Source organism: Meriones unguiculatus, chromosome X (assembly GCF_030254825.1).
Source record: "Meriones unguiculatus strain TT.TT164.6M chromosome X, Bangor_MerUng_6.1, whole genome shotgun sequence".
In the NCBI taxonomy this organism is placed as follows: domain Eukaryota; kingdom Metazoa; phylum Chordata; class Mammalia; order Rodentia; family Muridae; genus Meriones; species Meriones unguiculatus.
In genome coordinates, this window is record NC_083369.1 from 139,984,811 (window position 1) to 140,002,730 (window position 17,920).

The 17,920-nt window shown below is 38.3% G+C and overlaps 1 protein-coding gene across 1 annotated transcript in view; it reads left to right on the top strand.

Annotated features, from left to right (window-relative positions):
* The window catches only part of Ppef1 (protein phosphatase with EF-hand domain 1), a 162,078-nt gene that overhangs the window by 89,785 nt on the left and 54,373 nt on the right, over positions 1–17,920 (top strand). The window contains exons 5-6 of the mRNA XM_060374989.1: positions 6,852–6,979; positions 10,202–10,262. Of these exons, the coding sequence (XP_060230972.1) occupies positions 6,852–6,979; positions 10,202–10,262 (189 nt within the window). The remainder of the gene's footprint in view (positions 1–6,851; positions 6,980–10,201; positions 10,263–17,920) is intronic.

Genomic DNA, 17,920 nt, shown 5'->3' on the forward strand with positions numbered 1-17,920 from the left:
CTGGCTCTTTGGTCTCCCCACCCCCGAAGGGAGGAGCAGTCCTGTTAGGCCACAGAGGAGGGCTTTGCAGCCAGTCCTGAAGATACCTGATAAAACAGGATCAGATGAATGGGGAGGAGATCCCCCCTATCAGTGGACTTGGAAAGGGGCACGGTGGAGATGAGGGAGGGAGGGAGGGACTGGAAGGGAATGAGGGATCGGGACACGGCTGGGATACAGAGTTAATAAAATGTAACTGATAAAAAAAAGAAAAAAGAAAAAAAAAGAAAAAAATTCTTATAAGATAGGGTTGGTGGGTGGGTAAACAAGAAAATAAAGTATAATGGAAATGACTTCTAATTCTTACTCTTCTCCAATGGGATAGTTAGGCATTTCTGACAAGGATAAAATTATCCATTGTCACTTGAAGAAAGTGATGATTTTAAAGCACCCATCCTCATTTGGAGATTGGGCTTCATGCTTTAGTATCTTGTTTAAGAAAATGTCTGGAGCTAGAGTGATGGCTTAATGGTCAAGAGCATATAGTACTTTTGTAGAGGAGTGGAGTTAGGTTCCTATCACCCATATAAGGCAGCTTACAACCACCTGTAACTCCTTCTCCAGGGCTCTAGTGCCTCTAGTCTCCACAGTCACCTATAATCACGTGCACACACACACACACACACACACACACACACACACTTCAAAAAGTCTTTTTAAATGCCGTTCAGGGACTGGCAAGTTGGGCTTTCTGCCAAAGTTGAAGATAGGCGTTTGATCCCTGGTAGCTATATGGTGACAGGAGAGAACTGACTCCTGCAAGTTTTCCTCTGACTCCCACATGTGTACTATAGCATGTACATGTACACACATACACACACCACCACCACCACCACCAAAACAAGTATAGTTTAAAAATGTAAAAATATGCCTTTCATTACTATTCCTTGCTCTGCAGGGAAGCCAGAATTTATGGATGAGTAAGTTCAAATAAGCTTTTTGCTTTGCTTGCCTCCTGTTTTAGTCCATTTTCTGCTGCTATAAGAGGATACTGCAGACTATGTGATTTATAAAGAAAAGGCATTTCTCACAGTGCTGGGGATTGAGAAGTCTAATAATAATGTATTAACATCAGGTTTGAGGGGCTTCTTACTGTCTTATAACATGACTAAGGACATTGGTAAGGGAGCCTATGCATGCAGAGAGAAGAAAGGGGCTAAATCAATTTTTCCTCAGGATCCCACTCCTAACATAACAGCACTCATCCATTCATAAGGGATATAAGGATACCCCAAAGACCTTACCTAATATTGCCATGCTAGAAATGACAATCCGTTTTTTTGTTGTTGTTGTTATTTTTGTGTTTTTTTTGTGTGTGTTCTTTGTTTTGTGTGTGTGTGTGTGTGAGAGAGAGAGAGAGAGAGAGAGAGAGAGAGAGAGAGAGAGAGAGAGAGAGCGCTTCAGTCTTTATTCCAGGATGGCTGAAAAGTAACCGTGTAGTTCAAGCTAGCCTTGAACTTACAGTCATCTTCCTGCTGTAGCCCCTGAAATGCTGGGACTACAAGTGTGCCATGCCTTGTACGACTATGACATTTGACGTAGAAAGAATTGCACTGTTCAAGAAGTAAGCTTTTTGTCCATCTCATGTCTGCAAAGCATGTGCCTAATACTGTTTCCTGAGTGAAGTTGGAAGTGCTCTCTTTCAGGTGGCAGTTATGCAATATGGGTAAACAAAACTAACAATAATGACACCTGTGGTCCCTAGCAAGTGGCAAGCCATACTCTATTATTATCATGCTTTGAGCAGTTGAGGGAATAGGTACCTTTTCTCCTCAATTAAAGCCTTTGCCACTAAAGGATCCATTGTCTTTCCAGCTCATTTGAATTCCTTTTAATCAGCTCTATTGCACTTGTGCTCTGTGTCTTCCTAAACTGACTACCAGGCTCCTTAAAGGTACATTAACATTTCGTTCATCCTAGTACTTCCTCCCAAGGCCTCTGCCAGCAGAATTTAAAAAGCACAGTCTGAAAACTTTATCATTTCAAATATGAAACTTCTGGCTTAAAAAACTGTGTACCAAGAAAGCTCCTGTTTAAAAGACAAAAACCAAGCAAGATAACACATCTCTAACCAATCAGCATAAAGAGAAAGACTAGGTCTTTGATTCTTGTGCCTTCTCTTGGGCTCTTTTCCTTCTACTGGTTTGTATTATCCAACTTCAATGTGATAGTTCTTATTTTATCTTATTATATTTTATTTCCTTATGCTAAAAAAAGGAATAATTGAATGATATAACCCAGACCTAAAAAGACAAACATGGTATGTACTCACTTATAAGTGGACATTACCTTTAGAGTAACAGATAATCATGCTACAATCCACAGACCTAACATTGGTAAGTAATAAGAAGGGCTGAGGGGGAGGGGATGGGCTGCATGGATCTCTCTGAGAAGAGGAAATAGAATAGATTTTGTGGGTGCAGATTTTACTGGGTGCAGGTGGGGATGGGAACAGGGAGTTGGAAGGAGAGAGTATGGGGAAATATGACTGAAATTAGAGGGCAAGGGGTGGGGCTGGTCTCAGTTGAGTAAGAAAAATAGGACCTGCTTAGATCTCAAGCTTCCAGCTTTCAGGGTCCTCCAACTCAGGCTTCTGCCAGAGTTCTACACTGGTATTTTGAATACTTGGACCACAGTTGATCAATAATGTGGGTTTTGATCCAAACCCTACTGTTGTCTTTTTGACCATTCAGCTTCCTCAGAAACCTCCCCAGGAGAGGGAAGGAGATTGATAGGACAGGGTTAGGCATACCAATAGCAGGAATCTAAAACCCTGCCTGATGACTTGAGAGCCCACCAACACACTGCAGGGCAACACTAGCCAGCTGATGGTCATCCTCTGATCAGAAAATTCCAACGTAGCACAAGGTAGAACCCAAATATGAGGTGAAGATCTGTGTTTTTTAGCTCTCCTCTTCTTGAACAGCTTAGCACTGCTTTAGGTCTTGCTGCTTCAATGTGTGAGAAGGTACCTTTTCCTGAGCTCATAAATTCCACGCAGTAGAAAAAAGTTTACTGCCATATGTAGCCCTTGGGAATCATCAGCATAAGTTTAGTAAGTTACTTGTCCATTTTTTCCCCAGCCCAAATGGCTTTTACTATTGCCAAGTTGTTTCTACTTGTTTGTTTTCAAAATAAATCCTTGCCTCCGGTAGTGATTATTATTGTGATATTTTGCAAGAAATTTTAAAAAATCCAAGATAGATGTTGGTGAGGAAGACACAAGACAAATCAGGAACATTTGCCTTATGCTAGACATGCTGATGGAGATAACTTGATTTGATTTAATCCTTCCTATGCATTATCATTAGCCATAGTTTGCAAAATAAGGCAACTGAGAACCAGAGATAAATTGTTTAGAGTAACCCTGCTTGTCAGTGAGAAAATGCAGGAGCCAGACTCATATCTTTAATTCTAGAACCTAGTTTGTATAAACATTGTGCCGTATAAACCCAACATGGTATTTGGAATCAGCCACAAATCATGAGGTAGCATGGAGAATGGCAACATACTCTCACCTCAGATTCCCTCTCCTCGTCTCATGTACTATTCTCAGTAGAAACATATGAAAGGAATACTGCCTCTAGGTAGGCATCCTTCACCGTGTTAACTGTGCTGGAAGTCTTTCTTTGTTAGAATAGGGTGTCATACAGTCAAAGCTGCCCTTTAACTTGCTTTGTAGCTAAGGACCACTGAACTTCTGCTGCTCTGCCTCCGCTTTCTGAGTGCTGGGATTACAACTGCTTGCCACCACACCTAGTTTTATGCAGGACCGGGGATTTAACACAGGGCTTAGTGCAGGATAGGCATGGCAGGCAAGTGAGGTATGTTCCTCCAACCTCAAATATGCTGGAATTCCATTTTGTTTTCTTTTTCATTCTTTCCTTTTGGTTGTTGTTGTTTTAGTCATTTTAATTCTTTAATAATTCTTTACATATAAAATGTATTTTGATCATATTTCCCCCTTCATTTTCTCTTTTACCTTCCCACACTGGACTTCTTTTCCCAACAAATCCCCTTTCTAATTTTCTGTCTTTTTGTGTGTCATACTTTTTTTTTTTTTCATGATAGAATCTCTGTGTGTAGCCCTGGCTGCACTGGAACTCACAATGATCTGCCTGCTTCTGCCTCCCAGATGCTTGGATTAAAGGCTTGAGTCATTAAATAAAATAAAATATGTGCTACACATTTCATTAGGGTTGTTTGTTTTAGCATGGGTTGCAGGTTATTTACTTGAGTGAGGATGATTTACCAGTGGCTATACCACTCAGGAATATGACTCCCACCTCCCATAGCAATCGTTTACTGCTTATAGTTCTTCATGGAGGGGTAGGGCCACGTGGACTCCTATTCCATCCATGGCAGTACGTTGATGAGCCCAGTCATGTGCAGGTAACCCCACTGATTTGAGTTCATGTATGTAACAGCCAGCATGTCCAAAAGATAGCAATTCACAATGCTCTCTTTCTCATCCTCTAGTTCTGTTATTATTTCTCCTCCTTATTCCTTTATGCTTCCTTAGTCTTGGAGGGGGTGATATAGATGTCCCATTTAGGACAAGCACTCAAAAGTCACAGGAATGAAGAAATAACTCAGTAGTTATGAACTCTTGTTGTTCTTACATGGAACCCAGGTTTGGTTCCAAGTACACATGTGGTAGCTCACAAACCACACATAACTCTAGTTTCACCAGATATGTATCTGGTGTACATAAATATATGTAGGGAAAATACTCATACATATAAACTTTAAAATATATTTTTAAAAGTCATTTATTAACAGTACCTTGTCTCTTTGCATTAATCATTTTCCACTGCACACAGAAACTTCTATGTCCCATACAGAAGGCAGTATCAATCTATGGATATAAACACAAATATTTAGAAAGCAGTTTGGTATCATGTCCATTTTGCCAAACAGTAGTCATAAGTTTTATCCTTGGGCGTATGATCTTCTCAGCCATAAGCAAACAACCAGGTTTATAGTGTCAGGCATGATCTTCCTCCTTTGGAGTAGGCCTCAAATCCAATCATAAACTGCTTAGTTACTTCCATAACAGTCATGCTACTCTTGTACCAGTGTGCATATCTTGCCTGGCATAATGCATTGTAGCCTTCCTAGTTAACAGCTGAGAAAGACTGTTGATGACAAGCCAGGTGTGGTGGTGCATGCTTTTAATCCCAGCACTTGGGAGGCACAAGCAGGTGTATCTCTGTGAGTTCCAGGCCAGCCTGGACTACAAAGTGAGTCCAGGACAGCCAAGGCTATACACAAGGTTGAACCTTGTCTCAACCCCCATCCCCCCAAAAGAAGTTTGATGACTTTTCTCCCTTCCCCTGCCCCCAAATTCTACATAGCACCTTTTGGCACTAAGATAGCTAGCCAGCTGGGAGGAAGCTTCCAACCGTCTTTCTGCCTTGTCTCAAAATAGAACCTAGTTGATGGCATTTGTTTACCAGAGAAAGCAGTAACTTCTCCATTCAGGATAGGATTCCAACCATGCCCTGCACAGAGACTAAGCAGAGACAGAAGAAGGCTGTTATCTCCTATTTCTGCTTGTGTTGGGAAGGTGCAGAAAGTGTGATATATGTAGTCAGTGTCCAGTTACTGACAAACCATCCTAGGCACTTAGTATTTAAGTGGTTATTATTCAAAGGAAAGAAGGGTACAAATGGATTAGGCAATGAAGTAACTGGCCCTAGTAAACAGAACTCAGGGTTTGGACCTAGAGTTGTCTTTACTAGGTGACTTTGAACAATGTGCTTGCTGTTCTGAACTCAGGTTTCTTATATGTAGTGTGGATATGATGATATTTGTGGGCACTAATAGTTTTAAAGTAGACTGTTTTATTATTAATTAGAAGCAAGATTTGTGATCTATTTTTGACATTTTTAATACTAAGTAGATGAAACTCCAGTGATCATTTTTTTTTTTACTATATCATTGTATAAATGAGGAAACTGAGGCATAGCAATGGGTCAGCATGTCTTTGGTGGTAAAATGCTTGGGCCCTTGAGTCAGATCTGTTCAGATTTTTACTGTTTTCACATATCAGCATAAGTAGATAAGCTTCATGGTGTTAGAAGACAACACAGACTCTATTAATTACTCAGTTAACCGTGCTGAACAGTACCTCTGTACTTGATGAATACAAGAACTCTTAGGGAAGCTGAGACTGAGCCTAGAGGCAGGATCTTATGGAGAGGCCATGTAGTAGTATTGCTTAATGGCTTGCTCCTCCTGGCTTATTCAGTTTGCTTTCTTATACCACCTCCCCTAAGTTGATACTACCCACAATGGGCTTTGCTTTTTAACATCAATCATAATCAAGGTAATACCCCACAGGCCCATCATACAGAGGCATTTTTTTTTCAATTAAGTTTCCCTAGTCTCATACATATCTGGGTTTGTATCATGTTGAGAAATAGTAACCAGCATACCCATATTTTCAAGGGTTTATTTAATCCATTGCTTTTAATAGTGACAAGATACTTGATGATATGTATGCACTGCAAGTATATACTCCTTTTCCTAGTGAGTGACAGCCAAGCAACATCAAGTTCAGGCAATCTTACTTTAAAACTTCTGCTGTTAATGGCTATGACATCATTGTTCTCTGGAGCTCTTTGAGTGTTTAAGATTTAAGACTACTATATAAAAAGCATAAAGGTCAATCTCATTGTTTATAATTTTCCTGTTTTGTAGCACTAAGAAATTGATTATATTTTTGTTTTGTTTTGTTAAAGCACCTGCTTTCCCTAAAGCTGTTTGTAATTGTTTTTCTCTGCCTTTCATATCCTGTTGGTCTGCAGTGCTGAAAGCTGCCTTAGTCATCCAAAGGTGGTACCGACGGTACAGAGCTCGACTGAGGGCCAGACAACATTATGCCCTCGCTGTCTTCCAGTCTATTGAATATGCTGATGAGCAAGGACAAATGCAGGTCTGTTTGGCAAGCATCTCCCCCCCTTCTTCTTTTAAAAGAATGAAACTATGGGTCTGTATAAAGCTGAGGCACCTTCATGAAATACTTTCATAGAGTCTGTAATGACATTGTTTTAGAACTAGCTATTGAAAAAAATAGTCCTTTTTTATTTTTAGAGCACATTTCCCAGTGGTAAATAAAGTCAGTACTTTATGAATGGGAACATTTATTATTTTTTATATTATTATTTATTACAATTTATTCAATTTGTATCCTGGTTGTGGCCCCCCCTCCCTCATCTCCTCCCAATTCCATCCTCCCTCCTTGTTCTCCCCCTATGCCCCTCCCCTAGTCCACCAATAAGGGAGATCCTCCTCCCCTTCTATCTGACCCTAGTTTATCAGGTCTCATCAAGGCTGGCTGCATCATCTTCCTCTGTGCCCTGGAAAAGCTGCACCACCCAGGGGACGTGATCAAAGAGCCCGCCACTGAGTTCATGTCAGAGACAACCTCTTAACCCTTTACTGGGGAATACACTTGGAAACTGAGCAGCCAATGGGATTTGTTTGAACAGGGAGTCTAGGTCCTCTCCATGCATGGTCCTTGATTGGAGTATCAGTCTTGGCAGGGTACCCCTGGGCCCAGGTATTTTGGCTCTGTTGCTTTCCTTGTGGAGCTCCTGTCCCCTCCAGGTATTTCTTTCTCCCTCTTCTTCCATAAGGATTCTGGCATTCTGCCCAAAGTTTGGCTATGAGTCTCAGGATCTCCTTCACTATCTTGGTGGGTAAAATCTTTCAGAGGTCCTCTGTGGAAGGCTAACGTCCTATTCCTTGTCTTCTACTTCTGATGTCTATCCTGTTTGTCCTTCTGAATGAGGATTAAGCATCTTCCCTAGGGTCCTCCTTGTTATATAGCTTCTTTAGGGCTATAGATTTTAGTGTTTTTATCCTATATTATATGTCTAATATTCACTTTTAAGTGGGTATATACCATATATGTCTTTCTGCTTCTGGGATACCTCACTCAGGATGATCTTTTCTAGTTCCCACCATTTGCCTGCAAATATCATAATTTCTTTTTTTAAATTTATTTATTTTTATTTTTTATATTAATTACAGTTTATTTACTTTGTATCCCAGCTATAGCCTCCTCCCTCATTCCCTCTCAATCCCACCCTCCCTCCCTCATCTTCTCCCATGACCCTCTCCAAGTCCACTGATAGGGGAGGTCTTCCTCCCCTCCCATCTGAACCTAGCCTATCAGGTCTCATCAGGAGTGACTGCATTGTCTTCCTCTGTAGCCTGGCAAGGCTGCTCCCCCCTCAGGGGGAGGTGATCAAAGAGCCAGCAACTGAACTGGACAGGAGCCTACCACTGAGAGCCTCTGAAAGACTACCCAGCAGTGTATCAAAGCAGATGCTGAGACTAATAGCCAAATTGTGGGCAGAGTGCAGAGAATCTTATGAAATAAGGGGGAGATAGTGAGACCTGGAGGGGACAGGAGCTCCACAAGGAGAGCAACAGAACCAAAAATTCTGGGCACAGGGGTCTTTTCTGAGAGTGATATTCCAATAAAGGACGATTCCTGGATATAACCTAGAACCCCTGCCCAGATGTAGCCCATGGCAGCTCAGTATCCAAGTGGGTTCCCTAATAAGGGGAACAGGGACTGTCTCTGATTTCTTGTTTTTAATTGCTGAGTAGTATTTCATCGTGTAAATGTATCACACTTTATCCATTCCTCCGTTGAGGGACATCTAGGTTGTTTCCAGATTCTGGCAATTATGAATAGAGCTGCTATGAATATGGTTGAGCAAATGTCCTTTTTGAATGGTGGGGCATCTTTTGGTTATATGCCTAGGAGTGGTATAGCTGGATCTTGAGGTAGCACTATTCCTCATTTTCTGAGGAACTGCCAGATTGTTTTCCAAATGGTTGTACAAGTTTACATTTCTACCAGCAACAGAGGAGCGTTTCCCTTTCTCCACATCCTCTCCAACGTGCATCATCCCTCGAGTTTTTGATCTTAGCCATTCTTGATGGGTGTGAGTTGAAATCTCAAGGAGGGGGTTGATTTGCATTTCCCTAATGACTAAGAATGTTGAACATTTATTTAAGTGTTTCTCTGCCATTCCTCTATTGAGAATTCTCTATTTATCTCTGTATCCCATTTTTTTTAATTGGATTACTTAGTTTGTTGATGTTTAACTTCTTGAGTTCTTTATATATTCTGGATATTAGCCCTCTGTCAAATATAGTGTTGGTTAAGACCTTACCCAGTCTGTAGGCTGTTGTTTTGTTCTGATGACAGGGCCGTCTGCTTTATAAAAGCTTTTCAGTTTCATGAAGTTCTTTTTATTAATTGTTGATCTTAGAGCTTGTGCTGTTGATGTTCTGTTCAGGAGGTTGTCTCCTATGCCAGTGAGGTCAAGGCTCTTCCCTACTTTTTCTTCTAACAGGTTTACTGTCTCTGGTTTTATGTTGAGTCTTTGATCCACTTCGACTTTAACTTTGTGCAGGGTGATCAGTATGGATCTATTTTCATGTTTCTACATGTAGACATACAGTTAGACCAGCACCATTTGTTGAAGATGCTTTCGTTTTTCCATTGTATGGTTTTGACATCTTTGTCAAAAATTAAGTTTCTGTAGCTGTGTGGGTTTCTATCTGGATCTTCAATTTGATTCCATTGATCCACCATTCTGTTTCTATGCCAGTACCATGCAGTTTTCATTACTGTTGCTGTATAGTACAATTTGAGATCAGGGATGGAGATACCTCCAGAAGATCTTTTTTGTACAGGATTGTTTTAGCTATTCTGGTTTTTTAGTTTTTCCATATGAAGTTGAATAAATTAAAAGGAAATAAAGAAAGCAAGACAGAACTAGCAAAGAAGCAAGGAAGAACTATTCTTTCTGGATCAGTATAACTTCAGTCTGATACCAAGAGACATGCATAAATGTGAAATACATCTTGTCCCATGCATGGCAAGGAGGTGGAGGATTGGGTTCTTTTATTCTTGTTTCACTGTATGAGCAGAGTATGGGCAACTTCCCAGGAGGAATTCATATGTAATTCTTTATGCACCTCTGTGAGGCTCTGTCTATCTGTGACTCTTGGCATGTATTGTAGCCGGAAGATGAGCACATCATGAGAGTTAGGGACTTGTATAGCACCCTGCTATTTGTTGTCGTGACTCCTTATTCTTTATTAATGATTTATATCATTTTCTTTTGTACAGCTCTCCAACTTCTTTTCTTTCATGTTGGAAAACTATACAAAGGGACCTAAAGAAGATTCAGGTAAGTGAAAAACAGTTTAGAATTTAAATGTTTTAGCCATTCTTATTTTTAAATTACGTGTATGTGTGTGTGCATTTCTGTGTTTGTGCAGGTAAGTACAATTTCACAGAGGCCAAAAGGGGACATTGGCTCCCCTGCAGCTGGAACTGCAGGAGGTTGTGAGCCCTGCAATATAGATACTGGGAACTGAACTCAGGTCCTCTGCAACAACAGTATGTCCTCTTAACTGCCAAACAATCATTCTACTCCTAAAGTATAGTCCTTTGAAAAGCAGTTATTAGATATTAAATTGCCTTCATAAAAAAATGTAAATGAAAATGGGAGATAACATGCAATTAAAAGATGCTTACTTTTCTTGTCTAGATGATTCCCAACAACTAACAAAATCAGTTCAACTTGTATTTTCCTCTCTGGATAGGATTTGCTACATCAGCATTTAATTAAAAAATAATATTCAGGATTCATTTGTTAATGCTTTGTCTTGAACAACAATCTGCTGATATAACATAGTAGCTTAGTAAAGAAGATCTTATATTTTACCAACAAAACTTCTTTGCTGAGAAATTAAAGTATTCTGAGTAGTTTGTGCAGTGGCATCAAGTTAGATTATATGTAAACCCTTTTCCTCACTCTCTAGTCTTTATGTTTGCTGTGTCTAAAAATTTCCCCTAGAATTCATACAACATTTTGAAAAGTGGGACCTGTAAAAACTGTTTAAGTTAGAGGGTCCCCCATAATGAATTCATTGTTTGATCAGTGGTGACCTTATGAAGTATGGTTACCAAATATGTTCACCAAAAGATATATGTACATAAATATGCACAGCAGCAAAATTATACTGTCAAACTGAAACCCTGTTCCTCTTCCTTGCACCTGTTTTTGCTATGGGGTGTTGTCAGTCACATTATAACTTACATCCTAAAGTCCTCACCAAACATTTCTCCACGATATTAGACTTCTCAAATGTTAGAACCCTTAGATTGTTTTGGTATAATGACTGAGTGATTTATATGTTATTTCTTATTTATATCTGAATATTTAAAAGTCTGTAATATACACTAATGGTTTTTATAGTTGCCTTTAATGTTGGCAACAGTTTCAGACTTCAGGTATACAAGAACTCATTTTAGTTTGATTTTTTTTTTCTGAACCAGAATTTAAAAGAATCAGAAAACAACCAGGCCCATTCATAAACTTATATTTTGCTTTAAATTATCCAGTTTGTGATATTCTGCTGTAATAGCATAAACTGAACTAAGATATTTTCTATACTATGTTTATATCATCAATTTGTCTATCATCTTTATAATCATTTTGAATCATATTCCGGCAGTATAGCAGTTTAAAATTATAATTATCCACAACACATATATTTTTCTTGCTGAATAAGATCTGTCTGTTATTTACAAAATAGATTCCAAGCCTAAAAGCTGTTAAAAAAAAAACTTGGGCTGACCATTTTATTTTTATTTACTAACATGCAAGGAATTTAGGAAACCCCTTTGTGTATGTGTGATATGTGCACAGAGTCTCTCATTGAATGTGGAGCTCACTATATAGCAAGACCCAGCAGTCCTCCTATCTCTGGCTTCCACCAGTGATGAAGTCACAGAAGTATGCAGCCATACCTGGCTTTTTGTGTGGGAGCTTAGAAGTTTTTAGCTAGACTGAAAAGTTAACCACACTTAGGTCCTCAAGCTTGTACAGCAAGTTCTCTTACCCACTAAGCCATCTGCTTAATCCCCTTAGACAATCTTTAAATAATCTGACAAATACGTTTTTGTTTTTCTAAAATTTTCTTCTCTCTTGCTCTCCTTCTTTCTCTCAAATCTATCTCTATATACATATATACAGAAAGAGAGATATTTGTACTTTACAATGGCATGTGTATGGAGGTTACAAGACAACTTGTAGTGTTCCGTTTTCTCTACCATGTAGATCTTAGGAATTGAACTCATATCATCAGGGTTGACAGCAGGCACTTTACCCACTGAACCATCTTGCCAGCCTGGAATTACTCTTTAAAGTGGTAAGAAGAGTGGTATTTTAGTGCCACGGTTTGAGCCAGTTACATACATATGAAACTAATTGAAGCATTTACAGATCCATAGGCGCTTTCTAAGTGACAGAATAACCAAATCTGATGAGTGGGAGCTGGTGAGAAGTAGGTACTTTGCCATTTTCTTGATTTTAGGTAGCTGCATTTTGAAGACAGTCATTTGTGCTTCATGTTCTTGGTCAAAAATATTTTGGGGAGGAAATGTAATATTGATGAAATGAAACATGATTCTGCTAATGATCTAATATTTCAGTCTAGACTCACTTCATCAGAATCTTTTATGTGGGGTTTTAGAGCCACAGATGGCTGGGTTACAGCTCAGAGATATTTACTCAGAAGCTCAAAGTCTGCATTTTGAAAAAAAAAAAAAAAAACCCTTTGCATATGATTTAAGAATATAACAGAATGTTTCTTCTCAAAGAAAGGAGCTGTGTTTCCCTTGAAATATAATGTACATTATAGGAAAATACACAAATTATATATGATTGAAGTTTTCTCAAAGAAAACATACCCAGAAAAGAAGTACTCAGAAAAAGGAATAAAACATGATGACTAGAGATATAGCTCAGTTGGTAGAGTGTGTGCCTAGCATGCAGGGGGTCTTGGGCTGAATCTGTTACACTGCATAAATCAATTGTGGAGACACATGCTTGCAATATCAGCTTTTGAGGAGGAGGTAGGAGGATTAGAAATTCAAGATCATCTTTGCTACATGGGATCTTATCTCAAAAAATACCCTCCAACCATTATTAGAGCCACAGAAGCTTCTCTCATACCTCATGTAGAGACAACCCAACTCCCTCTGCACTATGGAACTATTTTTGAACTTCTGTGTCATAAGTTAGTTATACTTGTTTTTTTAAATATATCTGTAGACATAGAAAGATAAAAATAGACCTTGAATTTAGTTTCTTTTATTCAACATTGTATTTGTACGATCATGCATGTTATTGTAATTCATTCTTATTGTTAAATGGAATTCCATTTTAACAATAGACTATAATTTATGCATTTTATTGTTTATTGTACTTGGGTTGTTTTCAGTTGGCAGTATAATTTTGCTGCTGTGCATATTTATGTATATATCTTTTGGTGAACATATACATTCCCTTCTTTATTCCTTTCCTCTTCCTCTATCTTCCTGCCTTTGTCTCCTCTTCACTTCCTTTTCATTTTCTGAGGCAGAGTTTCAGCATAGATAAGGTGACTTTAAACTTTCTATGTAGATCAAGCTGGCTTTGAAATCATAATCATCCTGCCTCAGTATACTGAGCACCGAAATAACAGACATATGCCATCATACACATGTTTTGAAGGTTGATTTTTCAACCTTATTTGGTGGAAGGATTCCAGACAACCTCCACCTAGGCCTGCTTAATTGAAGTGCTAAGATCTTTTAGCAGCCAGAACAGTATTTAACATTCCCAGATATTAGGCCAGGCTAGTGACTGATTTTTGAAGTGCAGAGTATCTCAAGACATTTTGGTCCTAAAGGAGAGAGGCGTCCTAAAGTAGTACTTGTGCTGGCAAGCACGTTACAACTTATGCAAAGCTCAGTTATGTGGACTTATGTCCCTGTGCTTCTACTTACAGAGCTAAAACAGGTTCATAGGACTTGAAAGAGAGTAGAGTCCACATACAAATTCCCAGTCTGCATTTACAAGTTTCTTCTCAAGTTAAAAAAGGCAAAATTGCCATGGGCTTAAGTAGAGACTGGTGGAAGTTGGTTGATTCATATGCAAATGTTATTTAGACTTTTCTTCTGCCTTGCCATCAGCCAAAATGTCTCCTTGGACCACAAAGTTTACATTTATGCTCTTTAGGAATACCTCCATCTATCTATCTATCTATCTATCTATCTATCTATCTATCTATCTATCTATCTTATCTATCTATCTGTCTATTTAAATTCTTTGTATTTTTATTTTTCTAATTACACTTTATTCACTTTTATCCCCCTGTAACTCGCTCCCGCCTCCCCTCCCAATCCCTACTCCCTCCTCCTTCCCCACCCATTTTCCTCCCCAAGTCCACTGATAGGGGAAGTCTTCCTCTGCTTCCTTCTGATCCTAGTCTATCAGGTCTCATCAGGAATGGCTGCATTGTTTTCCTCTGTGGCCTGGTAAGGCTGCTCCCCCCTCAGTGAGAGGTGCTCAAAAAGCAGGCCAGTAAGTTCATGTCAGAGACAGCCCCTGTTCCCATTACTATGGAACCCACTTGGACACTGAACTGCCATGGGCTACATCTGTGCGGGGGTTCTAGGTTGTATCCATGAATGATCATTGGTTGGAGTATCAGTCTCAGATAAGACCCCTGTGCCCAGATTTTTCAGTTCTGTTGCTCTCCTTGTGGAGTATCTTTTTAATATTTATGGTGCTAGAGTATTTTATTTTTTTGTTGCTATGGTGAATAGGATATTTTACAACATATTTTCTTCCCATTAATTATTTGTAGCATCACATTAAAATTTTATGACCAGATCTTATTTTGTGCTTTTACTAAATATTACTAGTAAGTCATATATTGTTATTAATGTTTTTCAGTAAACTTTATCATGTATCATGTGTTTCAATAATTTACATAATTTTATCTAGTATTCATGACAAACTAATAAGATAACTACTATTATTTACCTTTTATGAGTATAGAACCTGAGGGTTTGAGGGTAATCGTCCAAGGTTATTTGTCTTATCAATGATAAAATTATGACTTAAACCTGTTCAGTTAATCTCTGTATTGTATTTAGTTTTCATAAATTTTTAGAGTTTTTCTTGAGTTTATTTTTTAATCACATCAACAGATTACTACTAAACTAAACAATAGTTATCACTCTTATGTCAGTTTCATTTCTCATTGCATTAGCTAGAGACAGCAAAAATACACTCAAAAACAGAAAAGTAGGTAGTCTTTTTGTTGGTGATTTAATGGGAACGAGTATCACTTATTTAATTAAATAATTATATAAAGGGAATATTCTTCTATTTGATTTTTAATAAAAAATTATATAGACACTGATGATTTTGAGTTATATTTATAATTAGGAAATTAAATAATTATAAATATCAAATGGTTCTTTTCTCTGTCCAGCAATATGTGGACCTTGGTTTCAAAGTAACATGTTGGTTACATAAGCAGATATTAAATTACGAACTTAATTTTTTTCCTAAAAATATACTTTTTCCCTGCCTAGATGGAAGACAAGATCTTTTCTTTGAGTTTTAATCATAGGCAGCGATAGAATTTCCTTATTATCATCCAGTGGGGAAGGGAGAAATGGCAGCATGGGTGAAGGCAACTGTTTAAAAGTTATTTTCTGCCAGGTGTGGTGGCACATGCCTGTAATCCCAGCACCTAGAGAGACAGAGGTAGGCTGATCTCTGTGAGTTAGAAGTCAGCCTGGTCTACAAAGTAAGTCCAGGACAGCCAAGGCTACACAGAAACCCTGTCTCAAAAATTTTTTTTCAAGTTATTTTCTTATAATAACTTATAGTGGTACATTTGAATGTGTTAATATTTTATTATATTTAATTAGTTTAAATCCATGTTCATAAAGTTATCCAGAAAATAAGTAAGGATTAATTCCAATTAAATGTTGCACAAATCTTCATATATATACATATATATATTGCTTGCGTTCATTGAATTATTGCTTATTAGTTATAGGCTACAAGAGCATTAGAAATGTTAAAGATTAGTTTTCATACATGATACACACTAGTTATTAGGAGAGAATCTCTGTTTCTAATTTTTATGTTGATAAAAGCCCAGTAAAAGGATAATGGTTTAATATAGATTAATATTTCCTATCAGAGGCTCGAGAGATGGCCCAACATCAAGAGCACTTGTAGCCAGGTACAGCATCACACACCTGTAATTCCAGCACTCAGGGAGGCAGAGGCAAGCAGATGTCTGTGAGTTCAAAGCTGGCCTGATCTGAAAAGCAAGTCTAGGACAGTCAAGGCTACACAGAGAAATCCTGTCTCAATAAACAAAAAACAACAATAACAACAACAAAACAAATACTTGCTACTCTTGCAGATGACTTAGGTTCATTTCCTAGTGCCTACATGGCAGCTCACAACCATCTGTAACTGCTGTGCCTGTGACTACAATGCCATCTTTTTGCCTCTGTGGGCACCAGGCATGTATGTGGTGCATTATATACATTCAAACAAAAATTCATATGCATAAATCAGTATTAAATTAATCTCAAATATTTCACATTGAGTAGTTTTACTGAAGAATTGGCTTAGAAAAGTAATTTTTATTAATGTATCACTAAACTTTTTAAGGCATAAAGGTTATTAAATTTATGGAAGGAATGAATATCGATTTTAAAAGGACAACATGTTATTTTGTTCTTAAAACAATCAATCACTGGCATTGATAGAATGTACTTGCTATTAGCCAAGGGGAAAAATCCAATGACCAGGAAAATGGAGTATTTTCTTTTTTCATTATTATTATTATTATTATTATTATTATTATTATTATTTATTCACTTTGTATCCTGGCTGTAGCACCCTCTCTCATCTGGAATATTTTCTTAACTTAAAAACACCTAACGTTTTCATGATCTTTTAAAATTAATTTTTTGGTTAGCACACAATTTTTATTGTTGATGTAGTTTCTTATTCATGCCGTACAGAGTTGTGTTTCCTTGCTATTATCAGTTAAGAATATATAAATAGCATATATGCATTTTCATATATAGTCAAAATCATAATGGCTAAGGGTTTGGGGACTACTTTCCTCCTTTTCTCCTACTGGGTTGCCTCTTCTGGACTATCCTTAATAGGAGAGGAAGTGCCTAGTCTTTCAATTTGATATGCATGGCTGGTTGATATCCATAGGAGGTTTGCCCTTTTCTAAAGACAAATGGAGGACTGGATGGGAGAGGAGTTGGGGGAAAGACTGGATAGAGAGGAGGGAGGAGAAACTAGTTGGGATGTAAAATAAATGAATAGATTTTAAAAAAAGAGTTTGGGGCTTGGTCAAGCATGAGGACCTGAATTTGGATCTCCAGCATTCCCATAAAAATCTTAGCACAGTGGTATACACTTGTAGATCCAGTGCTGGAGAAGCAAAAACAGGAGGCTCCATGGGGCTTGTTAGCTAGTCAACCTAGGCAAATCAGTGACCTCTAGGTTCCGTGAGAGACCCTGTCTCAAAAACTGAGATAGAGAGCAAATTGAGGAAGATACCTGATGTTGGCCTCTGGTCTCCACAGGCACTTGCACACATATGCATAGATCTGTACACACACCACCACCCATATGCATACAGAGTTTATGGATAGAATCCTATTTTTCTACTTAAATACTGCACCCAATTTAATGTATAAAATGAGAAAAAAACATAGACATTGGAAGTAAGAGAAGACAAGGAATAGGACGTTAGCCTTCCACAGAGGACCTCTGAAAGACTTTACCCACCAAGGTATCGAAGGAGATACTGAGACTCATAGCCAAACTGTGGGTAGAGTGCCAGAATCTTTATGGAAGAAGAGGGAGATAGAAAGACCTGGAAGGGACAGAAACTCCACAAGGAGAACAACAGAGTCAAAATACCTGGATCCAGGGGGCCTGCAGAGACCAAT